General features: G+C 43.1%; 1 protein-coding gene across 5 annotated transcripts in view; it reads right to left on the bottom strand.

The window, feature by feature from the left end:
- ACBD6 (acyl-CoA binding domain containing 6) overlaps positions 1-19229 on the bottom strand; it is an 87765-nt gene that overhangs the window by 32168 nt on the left and 36368 nt on the right. For 4 of the 5 annotated variants that reach the window (XM_037404144.1, XM_037404145.1, XM_037404147.1 and 1 more), the window contains exons 5-6: positions 17955-18060; positions 11049-11138 (exon numbers count right to left, since the gene is read on the bottom strand). In XM_037404144.1, the coding sequence (XP_037260041.1) occupies positions 11049-11138; positions 17955-18060 (196 nt within the window). The remainder of the gene's footprint in view (positions 1-11048; positions 11139-17954; positions 18061-19229) is intronic. The other variant, XM_037404146.1, reaches the window with a different exon arrangement.

The following is a 19229-nucleotide window of genomic DNA, read 5'->3' as shown; positions in this document are numbered from 1 at the left end:
TTATTTACGCTTCGCTCTTCCAACCTTCCTCTCTCCTCTTATGTAAACATACTATAAATACAGACTTGGCATAAAGCCCATCAATCTACTGCTCAGCTTCCCCTGATCCTAAAGGTCTTTCTCTGGACAAGCTGTGATTTAGCTCCAAGTTCCTGTAAGCCTGAGCAACTTCTTCCAACCTCCATCAGCACTAATGTGACACATGCCCTTGTGCTACCGATGAGACACCCGCACCTTGAGAAACCAAATCCAAATTTCAGCATGACTCACATGGGGTCCTTTACGGGCATCCTTCTTCTGTGGCTCCCATGAGCCCTTTATGGGTTCTTCGGGGTTTTGGAGGGAACACTGACTAAAGTCACCCTACACTGTATATGCCATAGGACTCTGCCCCGAACAAGACCAAGACTTCTGGCCAGTGTCAGATAATCCGTCACTATAAGCTACTTGTATCCAAGCCAGATATTTATTGCTATTGATCTGCCTGGTCCCAGCGAAAGACTTTTGTTCTCCCAACCCGGGACTTTGACCTCAATTAAGTTATGAATTTCAATCCGATAGACTGCTCCACTTACCCTGCTGCTCTCCCTGACTGGATTAATTAGAATTAGCTAGGCTGGGAGTCACCCCGAGCGCCTCATGGATCATGTTATTTTAATAATAAATAAAGAGACGGCAGCAGCATACAAGGAAGGATTTTGAAAGATTGTTCATCCAAGAGCATCATTCAGAACCTGCCAATACTAATTTCTCTGAGTTTGATTACCTCATTTACTTCTTTTTATTTCTATTCATTAATTGAGTTTTATCCCCCATTACTTCAGCTCCCCAAATGTGCCCTTCCTATAAAGGAAACAGACACACACTTTACTGTTACAAAGTTTTATTACTGCAGCTCATCAAAAGTATAGTTAGCAGGAATGGAATAGTCATTAAGCATTTAATAATCTAATAGCGATGAGAAAAAATAGATATAATAGGGGAGGGGAAAAGGAAAGGAGAGGGACAAGGCAACCCTGTCTATTGCCATAAAGCATGCACCGAGGGCTCTTTATAGGGATAGTTAATTGGCTGGTAGACAAAAGCCAGTGTCTTCAAGAAGGTAACATCTAACACTGGAGAAAATGCATATATCCATCAGGATATTTTTTGACATCACAATAATGCCTTTGGAATGAGCCTACAATGGGTTGCATACCAAAGAAATTTGATTGGCAAGGGGAAGTTTCGGAACTAGTGAGTTGGGGCCCAATAGCTACATTATCCTTATTACTTCTCTTTCCCTATAAAAGCAATTACATACTTGAAGATGTCGGGTTGCCCAGGACCATACTGAAATGGATTGTCTCGGCCAGCCATGTCACAGACATACTATGCAGTTATTGACCCATAAATGAACACTTATTTGTCACGCTCATTTTAATGTTTAATTGGCTGGAACAGCAGAAACAGATTTAGATGATGGAAGTTCACCAATTCTTCCAGCGCTGGTACCCAGCTTGCAGCCAGCCAACTCTGAACCCGAGAACAAATGTGGCAGACAACTTACCTTCTACCTTCACTTTAAGTTCAGGCCTTCATTTTATAAGAGACCCTTCCCAGGACAGTGTGATTTATTCCAGCCACACTGAGCCTTGTTGTAAGAGGACAGAAGACTCATTTCAACATGGGATGTCTAAGCTGGGTCAGCCAACTGGTCTGTTAGACAAACTAGAAGGTTACTCCAGGATAGGATTGACTTGTTTTGTTGCAAAAGGGAGTAACTGAGCAGTCTCTCTGCAGAAGGCTGAGGGAGACGGCATCAGCCTCTGTCTCCCTATACAGGAAAGCACTGGTGAGACCTCCTATCGCTCCCACCAGCAGGGATGCCTGCTCACATGGATTTCCAAAAGCCTTCTGATACATCCTCTCATCAAAGGTTATTAAATGATACTGTCATAGAGCAAGAGGGAAGGTCTTTGCATTGCTTGATAACTGATTACAAAAGTAAAGATTGAACCACCAGCTTGCACAACTGCTGGTGATTGCTGGAGTCTCTGAGGGATCTATGCAAGGGCTTGGGTTGTTCAACCCACACAAACGAACAGGGGAACCAGGGTGAGAGTGAAGCATCCAAGCCGGTTAAACCAAAAGCTGACTATAAAATGCTACAAAAGGATCTCAGAGTGACAGGGTAAAAAACCTGCAGATGAAATTCAGTGCTAATACACACCAGGTAATGCACATTTGGAAAAACAATCTTTAGTCTAAATCCACAGTGATGGCCTCTGAACTAACTATTACCTCTGTGGAAACAGATCATGAGTTATTATAGACAGCTCTATTATACACTGGCTCAGTATTCAACAGTAGTTAGTAAAAGGCAAGCAACATGAAAACATAAAAAAAAAAAAAAGGAAGAGGAAATAAGAAAACGTCATTATATTGCTTCATTAAACCTCTTACTGCACTTACAGCTTGGGCACTGAAAGAAGGGCTACTCCCTTCATCTGAAAGGAAATAAGGAAGAACTAGAAATGATTCAAAGAATGACAAGGAGCAAAGTTACTGAGCAGCTTCCAAATGGGGTACGATTAAATAGATTAAACTCCTTAGTCTGAAAAAGGAGTGATCAAGGGGAATCAAGGAGGCCAATAAAGTCAAAAGCAGGATAGAGGAGGTAACTGGGGGAACAATTACTGTTTCTCATTACACAAGAACGATGGGCTCTCGTATGAAATTATTGTGGCAAGTGCAAAGCAAATGCACAGTTAAACTACAGAACTCCCACTGGCATAAAAGGCTGGGAATCCAAAGAGGGATGAGAGAAATTTATCAAAGAAAAATCCAGGAGCGCAAAGATAATACCAATGGCTCAGGAAGCCTCCAAGCCACAGACTCTGGGAAAATATATGAAATTATCACTGCATGCTTACCCTACTCTGTCCCCTAAGCATTCACTCTTCCCTGCCACTGGAGACACAATACTACACCAGAAAGACTCCTGCACTGACAGCTGTTCTCATGAATGCAGAAGTAAGATGTGCAAAACGAGAGACAGGAACCTCCTAAATTAGCTTTGCCAGTTTGAGTGCTGTTTTGCCACTTACAATCCACGGAGCCAAGAAATACCTATGGTCATCAAAAATCTTATTTAAAATCTAAACAAAATAAGCATAAAGAGTTATTCCCCCGACATCTGAAGTGTTAGAACAGTCTTATTTAGGAAAACTAACAAAAGTACTTTGCACCAAAGCTTGCAAATTCCAGATGTCCCAATGATGCTAGTAAGAACTGGTTTTTTTGTGGTGTTTTGTTGTGTGTGGGTTTGTTTAGTTTTTCAGAGCAAACTGGGAGAGACACCTGCTGACAACAAATGAATGCAAAATTCTATTTGGAAAGTAAAACCAGACTTTCTCATATTGGAAAGTCCTCAGGGATAAAGTGAGTGGCAGAATTTAACTCTTTCAAAACAGGGAAAGCTCTTCCAAGAGGCTGAATGCAAAAAAAGATGTTCTACGAACCATCTCTCCCGAACAAAGAGTAGCTGATTGCTTGGCAAAGGTGGTTCCCCTGGCAGGGAGAGGCGACGCCAAGGCTATAGGAAATGAAGCAAGGCTAGAGACCATTCCTATGGTGATTAGAGACCATTCCTATGGTGATGCGTTCACCTGAAAAACCAGCTTGGCTACCAGTGGTATCCTGTTTGCGCAGTTAACCAAATACCTTAATGAGGGGCTAAAGCATTTCCAACAATGACTTCACAAATTACAGGTGTTTTAACACATGCTTATTTCAAAGATGACCCCCAGACCAAGAGACAAAGGGGCATGGGACCATCCCAGGTCCTCCTCCCAGGGAGGCATTCAAGGTAAACCTCTTTTCTTGCCTCTACAAAGACAGTAGAGAATAAGATAGCTGTTTCTCCTCTGCAGCAGAACACACAACACGCCACAGTGCCACCTGCACCGACCTCAAAGCTCAGTGCTCCTGGCCTCTGTCTACTGTGAGCATCGCCAGAGATTGCAGCCACCATGCCACAAAATAGCTGTGCTGGTCGGGTATGGAAACAAGCACTAGGCTCCCTGATGCAGAGGGTGGTCACGCTCCCTGAGCTAAAATGATGTGCTACTGCCAGACCGCATTCCTCCTGCACCAGCACTGGCCACGAAAGTGCCTTGCTCTGCACAAGACAACCCTCAATACAAGGCGAAGCCCGCAAGCCACACAATCTCACAGCAATACACTAAAATGTGCTGCTGTCCTCGGTCCCGGCTTTAAACCCTGCATTTTGATTACCTTGAAAGCAGCTTTAGATTTTGAGGTTAAAGCAACAGAAACCACTGCTATTTTTTTCAGGACCAGCTTTTGGATTTCACTTTTCAAACGGTGGTTTTGCATGCAGTCGTTGAAAGGACCGTGCGGACCCTGAAATCATGGCTGGAACGCCACAGAAGCCTGCAGTTGCTTCCTCAGCTGGTGAGCCTGCTTTGCAGGCAATGCTGCACGCGTACTGCCTGAGCAAGGGTGCCAACCGCTTTGCTGCACCAGCAATGAAGCAATGATTCATATGTCTACAGGGAGCAGGAGAAACAAAGACTGTACATGTCAAGCTGGAAGATGGGAAGAAACAATGCAAAAATGCCCAGCCTGCACAAGCAGAAGGAAACATCTCATCATCTGTACAACCTACAGTTTGTGTTGATGAGGCTTGAGGTGTCTTTGGATGCTGAAGAGCAAACCTGGGATAAATCTCTGCATCTCCCAGCATATATTTACAGCTGCAAATATTTTGCAAATGTTTCTGCTGAAAGGGACTTTTCTCCCAGTAGGTGAAATCAGCATCTGCTGAGTGGTGACCATTTAACATTCAACCTGCTGCCAATCTACATTCTACAGAGAGACCCGCAGGAGAGACATGGAGCTGTGCCACTTCTAATAACTGCGTGACTGGCACCATGTCAATGCTTTAATGTAGAAAGCTACCCTCTGTCACTAAGCAGATCTCTCCTTTCTTTTGGCTAATGGCTTTCACACCCATTGGCAACAATGTCAAGACTGAAGGGGTACGAGCCTGCAGAGTCTTCTGAGATCTGCCTGGCAAAGCTGAGTTCAGAAATATTGAGACAGGGATTGGCCAGGGTGTGCGTGCGTATGTAAGGAAAAAGTGAAACTATTGTAGTTAATAATTCTGCTCTCATTGCTTTGATTTTCATCTTTGTTCTGTGTCTTCATCCGTTTGCCACTGTGCCTTTCTACCGCAGCAATGGTCAATTCAGCAGTACCTGCTTTGCTTGCTGTGAGCGTAACTACGCCAAACCCTCTGCAGCAATCATCAGATCCAGGACAGGGTCCCTCCTGGCTTTATGAGCCAGGCTTTTAGTATATTTAGGGGGAAATTTATATTAGGGACATTAACTACAAGGGCACAAGGCTCAGACATTTTCCTTTTTAATCTTAGCCAGGTTTAGAGAATGGCCGTAACAGCAGAGTACTTTGGCAGCTGGCATACTACTTACAAGGGTGTTTGCACCCATCAGTTTGCAGTAAAGGTGGTGGGCTGCATGGACGGACACACACACATACACATTCACTGGGGAGGGGCAAAGTTCTGTGGTTACAGCCTGTGGCCTTTGGTGCTCAGTCAGAATGGTCAAGATGCCCACACTGATTTCCTCAGTATCTCCTTACAGATACAGAAAAATGAGGGCATGACCTATATTTGATGCAGGAGGCATGCTTGCAGAGATCAGCTTCATTTTTAAATGTCTATGCAACGCCTGCAACACGAGGTCCATACAGAGACTGAAGCAGTTTGTATTCTTGCTGTGAACTCCAAATGAACAACACTGAAAAGAAAAAAAAACCAGTCAGGCAAGCAGGCCTGACTTTTCCTTAGTTCTTTTTATCCTGTACAGACACAATCCTTTTAGAGTCAGACAGAAAAACAGAAAAGAACATACAAATAAAACAAAACCAACAGACCATCAATCTTAGCAATCTTCGACATATCCATAATTTCTACTTCATTTTTAGCTAATGGTGGAAATTAGTCTTTGGATAGTTGATAAAAATCAACCTGTCTCTGCTGGGTTAGTACCATGATCTGTGGCCCAGCAACTACTTCTAGTACAATTGATTTTCCTTTTTGGCAACCAATAGGCCAGTCAATAATAATGTTGTTTGAGAAGGATTGAGTCATGAGGGAGATGAACCCTCCCTGCCATTTATTATGTTTGTATTGTCTTCATTTGAAAAGATTTTTTTCTTTTTTTTTTTTTTTTTGTCTCCAATGAGGATGTGAGTGAAGGTATTACAAGGGGATGGCTACTCCACATCCCGGTTTCCAGAAGCCCTCTGACTCACAAATGGGTTAGCATGCAAATACAGAGCAGGGAAGCGGCTGTCTGCTACAAGTGCGTGGCAGGGGACTGGGAAAAAAGACAAGCTGGAGAGACAACCACACTCCTCCTGATGCTCTAGATGTCTTATTAAAAAAAAAAAATAAATAAAAATCCAGCTAACTCAAAATCACAAGCTAACAAGCACGACTTCAGACAGCGGTGCAGCCTTGTGTGAACTGGCACAAGACACAGATAAAACGTTGGCATCAAAGAGCAACAAACTCTCTGCAGACAGCACAGACACTAGATGCTTTTCGCTGAAATTACTGGTGTATATGAATGAATAAAATAAAATCCACACATACTAGCAACAGATTTCCTAACCCGATGATTTTCAGCTTTGGTTCTCAAGTTTCCTTCTCAAACCCCTGAGGGTCCATGAGTGACCACCAAGAACTTGCTGCCAAGCGGTTTAAAGTCTCAGTATGGTGATCTGCACCTTTACTAGGAAAGTGGAAGGTCAGCAAATAAAAACTGAAGATCAGTTATAGCTTTTTTTTCATCTCTGTAGTCATAATTATAGTACAATTTTAGCACACAGCAATTATTACCATTACACTGATAAGTCGATTAACAGAACTGCACAATGATGTAGTTTGAAAATCATAAAATAATATTTAGATACAATTTTAACTCAGCTGCTCTACCATGTAGATATGTACACAGCCCTTGATTATCCTGTGTGTCAAGTGATACAGTTCCACTTACAACTAACAATATTTATTTTAAGACTTGTTGACATGGCCAGATAGGCTTGAAAAGCTTTTTCAAAGTAAAGTGATCTGCAGCAACGACTCCAGGAGAGCTCCCTAGGCATTCCCAAGGGCACACCCTGAACACAATACAGATTATTATTTTGGAGTAAAGAATGCCTACAAATGGAACAAAGTGCAGCCACAGCAGGTCCAGGAGGAAAGTCTACGGTCTACTGTTTTGGTGTTACAAATGAGAGATGGTATTTGTCCATCTCTCATTGGACAATTACTACACCACGATGCCCTTCATCTTTCTTAAAACAGCACTAGTAATTTGTACACCTGCAATGCTCCCTGCATAGGGTGAGCAATCACATGGGGCCTTTGCACCAGAGCACAGAATCCTCCTTTTCAAGCCACCTTGCTCTCGCAGGAGGAGGCGACCAGACCTAGACCCTGTCCCAAGAGCACTCTTCCACCAAACAGCACTGAAGCAATGCACAGCCGATCTTCCCCCTAAATACACTGAAGGAGATCCTCTGAAAGCTGGTTGAGCAGTGTCACACATCCAGGAGTGAAGCCGAGTTCTGCCGCCTCCTCCACACTGGCACTGCACCACCAGATACAACTGAGGACAAAGAAAAGTCTCTGACCAGGCCAGCTTGCTGCTTCTGGCACAGGGAACACCAAGGATGCCACAGCACAGCCGGGGTGTAATTCTGCACGGCTTGCACACAGTGCCTTCCTTGGCCCCAGAAAACCTCCTGGTCAAGAGAAAATACTGCAAGGAAAAACTCTCCCTGTACGGGAAAAAGGTTTTCCTCTTGCTCATCCTCTGCAAGGAAATCTCATTCGTGTCTTCATATATTTTTGAGCTAGAAACGCATACTACAATCACATTGCCAAGCTCCTTCATAACTCTTAAGTTATGAATATACTCCCCTTCCTTTCACTTCAACGCTGAATTAAAAGTCTACATTTTAGGCAAACAGTTCTAGTGGAAGGAGGCTGTTCTCAGACTGAACGCCAAGCTCTGGGTATTTTCAGCAGAGCTCCAAAATACCATACCACCACCCACTTTGAAACGGCCTCTGGCTCTGAAGATTTAGGTAATTCAATTACCCAAACGCCCCTTTGCAACAAAGCAGAGAAGCCTGTTGCCTTTCTGTATCCTCTTGCCCATGGCAATCGCTTACCACCTTTAAACGTGCTATTAGAGCCAATTACGAACAATCAGAGAACTCCGTGGCTGCAGCTTTTCAGTGACGCTAGCGAACCACCCTTTTGAAACTGCAGTGCCACTGTTAAAACAAAAAGCACAGGCGCTGGACAGCTGCGGTGCAGGAGGGCTGGTTATTCCCAGAATTAAAGCGGTTTCGAGCATGCTACAGGAACGAGCAGAGCCAGGCAACTTCTCCAGCTTCCAAGCTGTTAATCAGCGAAGAGCAGTAAGTTGACTCCTGCAGCACCCTCTTGATCTAGAGACCGCAAGTACTTTGACAATAGGTACTACAAAGATAACTAAAATAAGGCAGCAAAAAGTGACTAAGACACATCTCTAGGCACAGTGAACTGGTATGACTTGCTTCAGGTCACCTAGCAAAGCACCACTGTCACCATCTGCTTAGGGCAGCTAAATCCTTTTGCGTACTCCAAGAGAGCCAAGAGGGAAGAGCATTTATTAAAAAGGTAATGGAAGAGAGCATAAATGTGTCGTGCTGTTTGACTAACTTTTTAGAAGCATACTAAACCACAGGCAATTAAAAAAAAAAAACCACGCTGGTCTGTATTTCTCTCCTTCCCTACCTGCTCATAACCCTTGTAATCCCTAATTTATTCTTTATCTCTTATGCTGCCTGCATGTACGTACTGCTGCAAAATTGAACAAGACAGAAAACCACCCGAAGACCTGAGCACTGTGGGGTTTGTGGCCTGTTAGGAAGCCAGAGTTTCTTCCTCTCCCGTTTTCTTCTACTTGCTCTTAAAATTCTTCCTGCTCTTGCTTTGGATATGAATTCTTACAGGGTAAAGGTCAAAATAAAAAAAAGAGAAATAAACATTAGGTCACAAAGTCTTGAAATGTTATTGCAATTTATATATGGCTGAGAATAAAAATGTGTCTGCTTTCTCTGGGCATACACCTACGTGCGAACAGAGACCTTTATAAAAAAATTCTCCTTTATTACCTTGGTGGGGGGAAAAAAATAATATCAAAGATTGATCTTCTTTTTATGGCTATTATTAACCTTTTGTTACCAGCCAAAAATAATCTGGTTAGAGAATGTGCAATACATCAAAAAGAAAAAGAGAGAAGAATTTAACAGAAAATTAATGCTCAGGGAAAAAATAAGATGACTCTCCCTTCAGCCTTTTCTTCCAAGAGTCAGACTTTACCTCTGAAGAAATGAGACGAGCATCAAAGGGAAGTGATTTTTCAGACTGCTGCGGTGGTACAGCATCCCAGACAGAACCGTCTCCCAGGCTGCCAGGCTGAAGGGGATGGGCGCGTGCCTGATCCAACTCCTGCCCGATTTCAATGCAAAGCTGTTCCCCTACATACCCAACACATTTGCCCACTAGCTCTGACTGAAAGGCGATGCTCTAGTTTGACAGTGGGGCATGCAAAGCCTCCCATTTGTACTGGCTCCACTGCTCCTCTTCCAAGTAAGAAAAAAAATCCTATAAAATCCATTACAACTGAAATTCCCGAGATCTAAGCACGAGGATACATCTCTCACCAGCTACTGCAGAGCCCTGCTTCCTAATACTCATCCCACTAGCAATTCTGCCCAGACAAGGGCAAGAAAGACTTTTTAATGACAATTTCATGTGTGTGTAAATACCAACTCCGCTATTTGTAGCCTGTGAACACCACCGGTCTGCTGATCAGCCATCAGATTGCAACCGTGCTTAAGGGCCACCTCTTACAAATTCCTGAAGCATTTATCACAACGCTGCTTAAGATCTCACTGGTAAGAGTTAGCAAATTTGTCAGCAGAGGTGTATCTATGGCCAGACTGGGCAGAAGAGCAAAGCCAGTAAATGCCACACTGCTAAAAAGCAGTCAATCATAATTTGACAGAAATATGTTGAACAATTATTTCTGAACACGATCACATTTACACAGGTCAGCCCTTAATTACAACAAGCTGACAAAACTAGGAGCATTGACTCACAGGCGCAGGCAGACTCAAGCTGGCTGGCTGGAATGAACCACTTGCAAAGCGTTTGCTGAAGCAGCACAGTTCACAGCCTGGTCTACTACGGTACCCTAAAACTGCTGCTAATTAAGCTCAGACACACGGGCTACAAACTGCAGTGGCTCAAAAGCTGCTGCTTTATGTTAAGTCGAATTGTGCTAGAAATGGTGACCCCCAAGGGGGTGAGGTAGGTATGTGGGGATGGAAATGGTGTCAGCTGTTTGACTTTGCCGTCAGTCAGCACCGAGACCCAACTACAGCTGTCACATGGCCACCACGCTGTGACCTGAAACATCACCTACCCCTGCGGTGTGCTCTGCTGAAAAGAGGCATTTATCAGATGCTGTTCTGCTAGGCAAAGTGGGATTCTCTTTCCATTAGTCCACAGAGTTCTGCTGAGACTGTAGTGCTACAACAATTACACTGGAGAATGCACTTTCTATAGGAAGCTACCAAACACCTTGTACGCAGGGAATTCCTCTTGCCGTCAGTGCCACGAGTCACACTGGAAGCCACAGCCAGCTGATCAAAAAACTTTACTGCAGGAAGAAGTTTCAGCAAGAATTGGAAAACATCCCTTAAGACTACGTATTTCACGCAACCAAATTCTGCTATTTTTCCCAGGTTACCTTTTTGGATGTTCTTCTCTGTGCTAAGAGCCCCGAGAGAACTCACTATGGAGTTTTAGAGGAATTCAGTTTCACACGAAACATTCGGGCAGGAGGCTCCGTAACACATCAATCAAATTCAGGCTTTTATTCCTTTCTTACCTGGCTGTTAACATCAGCAGCATGCTGTAACAGTACTGAAACCAGCTCCTTGTGTCCTCTGTCACACGCCCAGTGGAGCAGAGCCCGGCCCTGCAACATCCAGGAGAAAATTAACACAGCCAGCAAAAACCCCAAAGCACAGAGAATCACAGCCCTGCTGTTAAGTATTGAGTATCAATAACAAAATTAACACAAACTTTAAAAAAACCCCCTACAATAATGTTTGTAACATACTATTGCTCCTGATTTGGACTTAAAATAATGCTAGAAATGTTAAAACTGACACACAATTTGATTTTTCATAAATTTAGCATCAAACCCACAAGCCAGCAAAAAATTTAGAGGGCAAAAACAGCAAAGCATGACAAGCAGGAGCCATGGCATGATTTGTTCTCCTATACAGATTTAGGATTTTGACACTTCTGACTTTTCTGGGAGCAACACCTTCCAAGCAAGGCAGCATTGAAAAATCTTACCCGAAGTCACTGGGATGCCAAGTCCCTGAAAGCTCATTCCTCTGGCAGGTCCAAAATGCTCAACTCACAGGCCCTGCCTCCGCTGTGATTTAAGATTAAAACTGGGTGCCTGGGCAGGCATCGCCCACGACCAGCCCCCCTCTCAGCTCTACAACACAGGCTGCTGCAGCCATGCCTCCAGTCCCTCCCAAATTTCTGCAGTTTTCTTCCCATCCCCTTTCTCTAAGTCTCTGCACACCTGAAGTCTCACTGCACTTCCCTGCCGCCATGGGAAGGGATGCAGTGGAAGTTCAGCTCTTCCTGCTGTGAAGGACATGGGAAGTAGCAAAGGACCCCTCTGAGGGCTGACATGCACATCTGAAACCCCAGCTGGCCTCGGAAGTAGTGGAGCCAAGCTTTTGGGGTTGGGTTCATGGGTGCCGGCTGCCCTGGTTCTGGGCTGAAACAGCCAAGCCTGTGAAAGGTAATGCTTGTTTTTGCAACAGGACATCACAGCAGAGCTGGGGTACGGTTTCATAGACTGGTACAGCCCTGTGCTGAGGCTGGAGTGCTAATCCTCTTCTAATGCAAACACGCATTCAAAGCACTAACAGTTTGAACACGCAGTTCTAACGCATTTGCTACAAACTGCAGATTTTATGTATTGGCAGCTCCAAAGAGAAAAGCTGCTCAAAGCAGTTTGAGATAGAAGGTTTTCTCCTTTACCATGTACCTTAGTAAATTAGACTGTTACTATCAGTCTCTCCTGATTTAGGATGGCATGTGGATGTTTGCAGGGGATTCCTTGGAAATCACCCTGCAGACAACCAGGAAACCACCCCCCAGCTGGGACACTGTCAGGCTGACCTGCGTTTTCCAGTATGCTACAGAAAACAACCACAGACCTTCACAGATAAAATCAGTTAAACTAGCCCCCGCCTGGTTATAAATCTCTCAACAGAGCAGTGGGGAACGAGGTGAGCAACTCATTTATCTGCTAATGGGAACTGTGAGCCAAATTTCCTGACCCCGGTGCCAAAGCAGCAGGAGGGGCAGAAGATACCTGCAACGGAAGCTCACGCTGCTTCTGGGGGATGTTCTTGGGCAGGGCAGCAGAGGCAGAACATGATTTTCAGTCAGAAAATGCAATGTCAGACACAAGGCATTAAGCTTTTTAACACACTTTTTGACCCAGCAAGTAATTAATTTTTGTAACACATAATTTTAATGTTTCACTAATTAACCTTGAATTAGAATGAATTTTCTGAAAATTACTTTACATGGAAGCACTGATGACATCCATGGGGCACTTAATTAATTAATTAAATGTTCTTGCACTCAACACCACTATCAAAGTCTAAAAGGAGGAAAGAGGTACAATTTAAAACAATTGGTAAACGTGGAAAGATCTTTAATTCATCTTTAGCATCCTTAACTCATCTCTGGACTGGTAATTACTTAAGACAGGATTCTGGTTGGATAAATACCAACTTTTTTTGCGCCACACAGGTTTATTTCAAAAGAAAGAAGCGCTATTTGCAATATGCACAACAGAAATAAATGCTTCAATAGATGATTTCAGTTTCCTTTATATATGTGTAGAGGAATAACACTGTCATTACACAATTGTAATTATTGCGCAATTACACAACCATATAAAGGTACTTCTATCCTTTATATCAAAATGCACATTACAGCTTAGTAGCTAAAATATGTTGGTTTGCGTTTGTCTCTGGACAAGCAGAATCTCGTCTTGTTGGTGCTGAACTTGGCTGAGACCAACGATGGAAAACCAACAGTTTGGGAGAGATGGTGCTGCCAGTTTTGTCAGCTCAGGGGGTACTGCACCACGGTGCAGTCGGTCTTGTCCCCTGACACTGGAAGGCTGGTTCTGCTGCAAAAGTTGCCTTTTGAACAAGACAAGAAAGTGAAGCGTGATCATCTATAGTCATTAAAAATCTCCTCGTGCTATTTGCAGGAGTATGGATTTCAACTCTTGGGCCAATTCCACTTTGGGTAATTACACTCTGCTTACCTATATATTTTCTCTGCAATTCTAAATGGATACAATATTTTCTAAATAGTGTCTTAAATGGCTCTGTATTGTAATTGTTCACTATTAAAAAGCTGACACATTCCATGCAAGAAATGTCTGCATCCTTGCAGCGTGCTACACCCTAAACACAGGGTGTAAGGGACTTCGGAGATCTTCTGCGCAAGAGCACACAATTTCATGTGGAAGCAAAAATATCTGCAGAAGAATTTCAGCCTACTTACTACGTAACAAAAAGCATTCCTAAGGAACTTGTATTTAAACCAAGATAATATTCACTACTGTTTGCATAGTATCAGCCAAATTAAATCACTCGGGAGTTCTACCTAAGGTACTTAAGCAGCTATACAACTACAAAGTCCACTTGTGTCCCATGTCTTCCTTAAAACAAACCTCAACAATAAGACAAACTTACACTGAAGGTACAACCCAACTCTTTGTATAGCATGGGTATCACCTATGTGTGTTGAAAAACTCTTTACTCTGCACAGTTGCTGTTTTATATCAGCATACGTAACATGTGTTTATGTGGTTAAATAATAACATAGCAGAAATCTAAGAGCCACAGACTGAGCTTTCCCAAAACACTTCCCATATGACTATTTCATTAAGCAGTAAGAGAGTCGAAGCAACACGAATAATTGCACATAGGAAAGCACTGCAGTAGTGAGGTATGACTAAATGCAACCAAACATCAAGGTAATCCCTCCGTGCAATTCAAACACAACTGCAGTCACAGAAGTTACTTGAGAGGATGCATTTTCCCCCACCTTTGAAGTATTTAATAAAAAAAAGCATAAAAATAGCCCCAGTGCACTAACCCTGCCTCTTAAATCTTCTGTGCTTTGCTTGGATAACCACTGCCAGCTTGGCCAGCTTCTGCAGCGGTTTCTCAAGCCAACAGCACATCAATTTTGCTCAGCTCCAAGTCACAGGGTGTTCACAAACAAAGCACAGGACAGGGATTTGTCTCAGATATGCCGAGTCTCAGCAGACAAACGGATGGGAATGATTTTCACATCAATTAGCCAGTGCAGAGAAAGAGGAGAACAAAGCCAAACTGAATGGATGTGCTACAATATTAAGCTATACTTCTAGGCATGATGCTTGCAGCTGTAATGGCTGTATAGTAATGAAAGCCACTCTAACTTGTGGCAAGTGTTTTATTACCAGTAATTAAGAAGAGAGATATATAGACTGGTTGCTTCCCCCTGTGATAGCAAAAACAGTGAATGGAAGGGCCATTGTTGCAATTATACAGGTAAACTTCAGATTTGATTTGGAAGCCAATCGCTTTCAGAGCTCTGAAACATTTGGGGAAGTTCTTCTAGTGGGAGTAAGCCTGTAAATCAGGAGAACATGATACTTCTTCAATCCCATTCCGCGCCCCCCCCCCCCCCCCCCCCCCCCCCCCGGCCTTTTCTTGGCAAGCTGGCACCAATTTGGCACTTCCTGTCTCAAAAGCACAAGGATCGGGGGCTAAGCGAGCATTATTTCAGATGCCTTTCATTAAAGTTTTGGCAAGGGCTTAACTACTGCACACAGGTAACATGTTTGTTTACTGGGATTTCTCCAGCAATTAAAAAAAATATTATCTATCTACAACCTCCACAGCCCCTGGCACAAATTACCAAAGCAACTCATCTATGCCTTTCAGCAGCTTCTAGTTTGTTAAAAGTTGAAGACACACCATTCTCAAAAAGGCAGCAAGCAACCCACACTACGAGGACATGCCTGTGGTGACTTCACAGCCACAGTCCATTTTTTATTTCATTAGTCCTGCTGTCATATGTAAGAGAAACGGGTTGTTTTAGTCTGGGCTACTTCTTCTAAGTGAATGCAAGCTATTCTGTTGAACTCTGGGCAATTTAGACACAGTAAATGGAAACTTGTACATGATTACTGCCATTAGATTCTTTGTTTAATTCTAAATTGAAGTTTATTATATCCAAACTGTTAGCAGGTAAGCTGGCTTGAATGCTGTACACAACAATCTTTATTTCTTGCAGGGAAAAGACACTTAGGCTATGAAAGCTGCCTAGTGCACCTATCTCAACCCCTGAGACTTTACTGCCTTTTCTGAAATCCTTTTGCTTTGAGGAAGTTGGCTTGTCCCCATTTTACATTTTCATTTTCCTTTTCTCCTTTTGCTAACGTATTTCAGGTTTGCACAAAATGCAGGGATACAGTTGCAGTACTAATGTATCACAGAGAAATAAAATCTAAGCACCTTACAACCTTAGTCAAGTCTTTACTGTACAAGGAAAGCCTGAGCCTAGTCTTTGCAGTTTAGCATGAGACTATTTGGTGCTTCAGTAGATTTTGTTTCATAACAAGTTAACTCTTCGTACACATCACTGCTGCCATTTTAAATTTATATGCATTTAAATCAAAGGATTGACAGCGTGAGTTATGTCCAGAGGGCTAGCAGAGGCATCTTCTGGAGTTGGCAGGATGTATTTATATGGTAACACTAGAACAGTTAATAAAAAATACAAGATTATGCTTGCATACACTTCATTCTGCCAAAGGCTCGGTCTGGGTTATGTCTAGTCTAAAATGGGTTCTGAAATATCAACCAACCTGCATGATACTGGAAAATAAGCTACCCTCCAGACTGTGAAGCACACATTTGGATACCAAACAACATTGGTAATGGTTTCAGCTCCTTAATGTAACATGAAATAAGTGTTTCTTTCAGATTTTTCTTTTTGGTATGCTTTTTAGAAAAAGGTTCTTACTTCCCTGTTTGAGCAGTTGCTGGGGCAAGCCAGAATCACCGAGGCTGTCAGACTTTCATCTATGGTGGAATTTTGCACCAGTGGGAATCTTCCCATGAACGCTTCACAGGTAGGCAGGGTTTTCAAAACGCTCCTATGTGTGCTGAAGCAATTCCATGCCCAGCCAACAGTCAAGTGCTAATATCCGTTAGTTCAGAAACAAGTCTCCTCCTACACCAGAGACTCACAGATAACTCCCAAAGAGAATGTCGCCTGGCAGTTTTCAGATCCAACTCTAAGTATTTAAGTTGTTAGAGTACAAGAATATTTCAGCCATCTTTCACCAAATATTTTGGTTTGGTTTTTGTTGTGTTTTTTTTAAAAAAAAACAACCAAAATTTCTTTGGCTAAAACCAAGCACATTTGTTGCCTGAACACAAAGGAAGGTATGAGCTGAACACTGCTACCAAAGAGCATCTTGCCAGTGGAAATGAAGCAGTGCTAACGTGATGCTATTATACACTTATTGCAAGTGTGTGATCTCCAAAATGAGCTTTTATTAATGAAAGGACTCCAGCTGTATTCTGTGGGACTGCCCTGGACATTTACTTTCGTAACCTGTGATCGGCAGAAGGAGGGATGGAGCTCAGTAATGGCACTGGCACATGACAGTTTCAGTTCATTGAATTTATGATGTGAAATTCCAACTCTGATCATGAACACCCTCCCTCCTCTCTTATGAAAATTAATTCACATGAATTCCTGATTAATAATAAAAGGCCCTGCCATCAGCATTCAGAGCCCCAGCCGGGGCTGTCATGGCTCAGAGGGCAGAAATCTGCTTAGAGCTACAGGAGAACCCAACTGAATTTGTGGCGTCTCAGTCTATGAATGTGTAAGCACTTCATCTGTTCACCAAAACACAATGTGCTGAAAAGCAGCGGGCAAAAGTAGCTGTAGATATGATGGACCATGAGCAGGGCTAGGTGGCAGCATGCAAGCATCGAAACCAAGGCAATAAAGCTGGTATTGCTGGATTTCCTGAAGGATCAACAGGAAACTGCCCACACCAGCCGTTTACTTTTACCAAGAAAAGGATCAAGCCAATTCACAATACTAGACACTTACATTTTTCTTGATGTTTCTAGCAATGGCTGCATTATCTCCCTATGGTGTTTTGAGTTTGATGAGCAGAGAACGACTGGATAACGTCACTGTTTTTGTGAAGCTGGAAAGGCAGTGTTCACTCATTTTCCCTCCACCTGGGAATGACGACAAGCTGATGGAATGACAGAAGTCCTACTTCACCCATGAACAGAGTTCCTGGGTCAAAAAAGCCATTTCCTTCACTTTATACTTCTGTTTGACCACATTTAGTGTACAAGGTGGGCAAAGGGAAGTATTTGCATCTTATTCTGCATGTGGCTGTTGATATTGCTGAAAATAACATAGAAAGTAAGTTTATGATATGCTACAGCACAACTATTAGTACATCCACGCTACTAGAAATCCAGGGGAAAGCTGTTTTCAAACAGATTGTCTCAACGACCAAGTGTTTGTTCAACTGTTGTGGTTCCTTGTTATAACAATCCTAACCAGGCAACTTTGAAAAGGAGTGGTGCTGAATTAATACACAAAACAGTTAGCAGATTGATGGTCTTTATCTTTTTGTCCATACCTCCTCATCTGTGACGTTCACATCCACTTTTTTTGATTGAATGGCTTTGGTTACATAGTCAATGTTGTTTTCTCTGCAGTAATCAAAAATGTTCTTGTCCTCTTCCCTATTCAGGAAACAAAAGCAAAAGCAGCGCTGTGTTACTGAACAATACAAAGGCCACATGCACATCATATGCTCTAACTTTGCTACGGACATTCCAATACTACCATTGGACTGAAACACTTAGTATTGCACACACAGAATAGTATTTCCCCCCCCCCCCCCCCAAGTTAAAGAGACAAAAGATCCTGGTTCCTAGAAAACAAAGGTTATTTTTCACAGTATTAGGCCAGCACAAAAGTCAGCTTATTCCTGTGAATTGGCACAAGAAGTCCTTAAAACTAGCCAGCAAATCCCATATTCAAGTCCTGGTATAAATCACTGCAATCCTACAGAAGATAAAAGGCTAAAGCTGCTCTTCTCCCTACTATACAGACTTGTAACAGCCACCCTGGGTCAGACCAAAGACCCTTCTGATGCCATCCATCTCAGACAGTGGCCACTAACAGTAGCTTGGAGAAAAAAAGCAGAAGAAACAGGGACACATGCAAAGCAAATCTGTCCCCAGCTGGATCCTCCCAGTGTCAGAAATTCTGTGGTTTAAGGATTTCTGGAGCTAGAACCTGCATCCAGATAAGCATATTTATTAGCCTCTTCTAGGTCTTTTTTCCACTCTGTTCTGCTCTTTAACCCAGTCATACTCTTGGCCTCTCTAAAGGACAAGCTCTACAACTTCATATTCTGTGTCTGAAGGGGTGAGAAGTGGGCAAATACTTTCTTTTGGTGGCTTTAAAACAGGTGCCTGCTATTATCGGGTACTCTTCGGTAACTAATTGTCCAGGGATTTATGACATCTTTGGTGTTTGCCTGACCACAGGGCTTGGTTTTTATTCACCAGCCTGCAAGTGACCCAACTGCACTCCTCCTCTTTGCGTTGACAGTGTTAAGACAAAGCTTGACCATGATTGCCGCCGAGAGCAGCAGGCTGGTGTAAGCAGGGGGACCAGCACGTGCCAGGACACCGGTGTGCGCTCGCTTAGGTCTGCTTGGGGGCAGAAAGATCAGGTTGTGGTATCACAGGTGCTTGAGTTACACCCATAGCTTCTTCTAGAGCTAAAAGCTCTACAGTGAAACTTCTGTTCTCAGCAGCCAACCAAACAGAATCTCTAACGAAGTTAAGACCTTTCACAGATTCTTAAAACATTACAAAAGAGCTTTGTATGAGTGACTGGA

This window comes from Falco rusticolus, chromosome 11 (genome assembly GCF_015220075.1).
Source record: "Falco rusticolus isolate bFalRus1 chromosome 11, bFalRus1.pri, whole genome shotgun sequence".
Lineage (NCBI taxonomy): Eukaryota > Metazoa > Chordata > Aves > Falconiformes > Falconidae > Falco > Falco rusticolus.
Note: the sequence above shows the minus strand (reverse complement) of the source record. Positions and strands in the feature narration are given on the sequence as shown.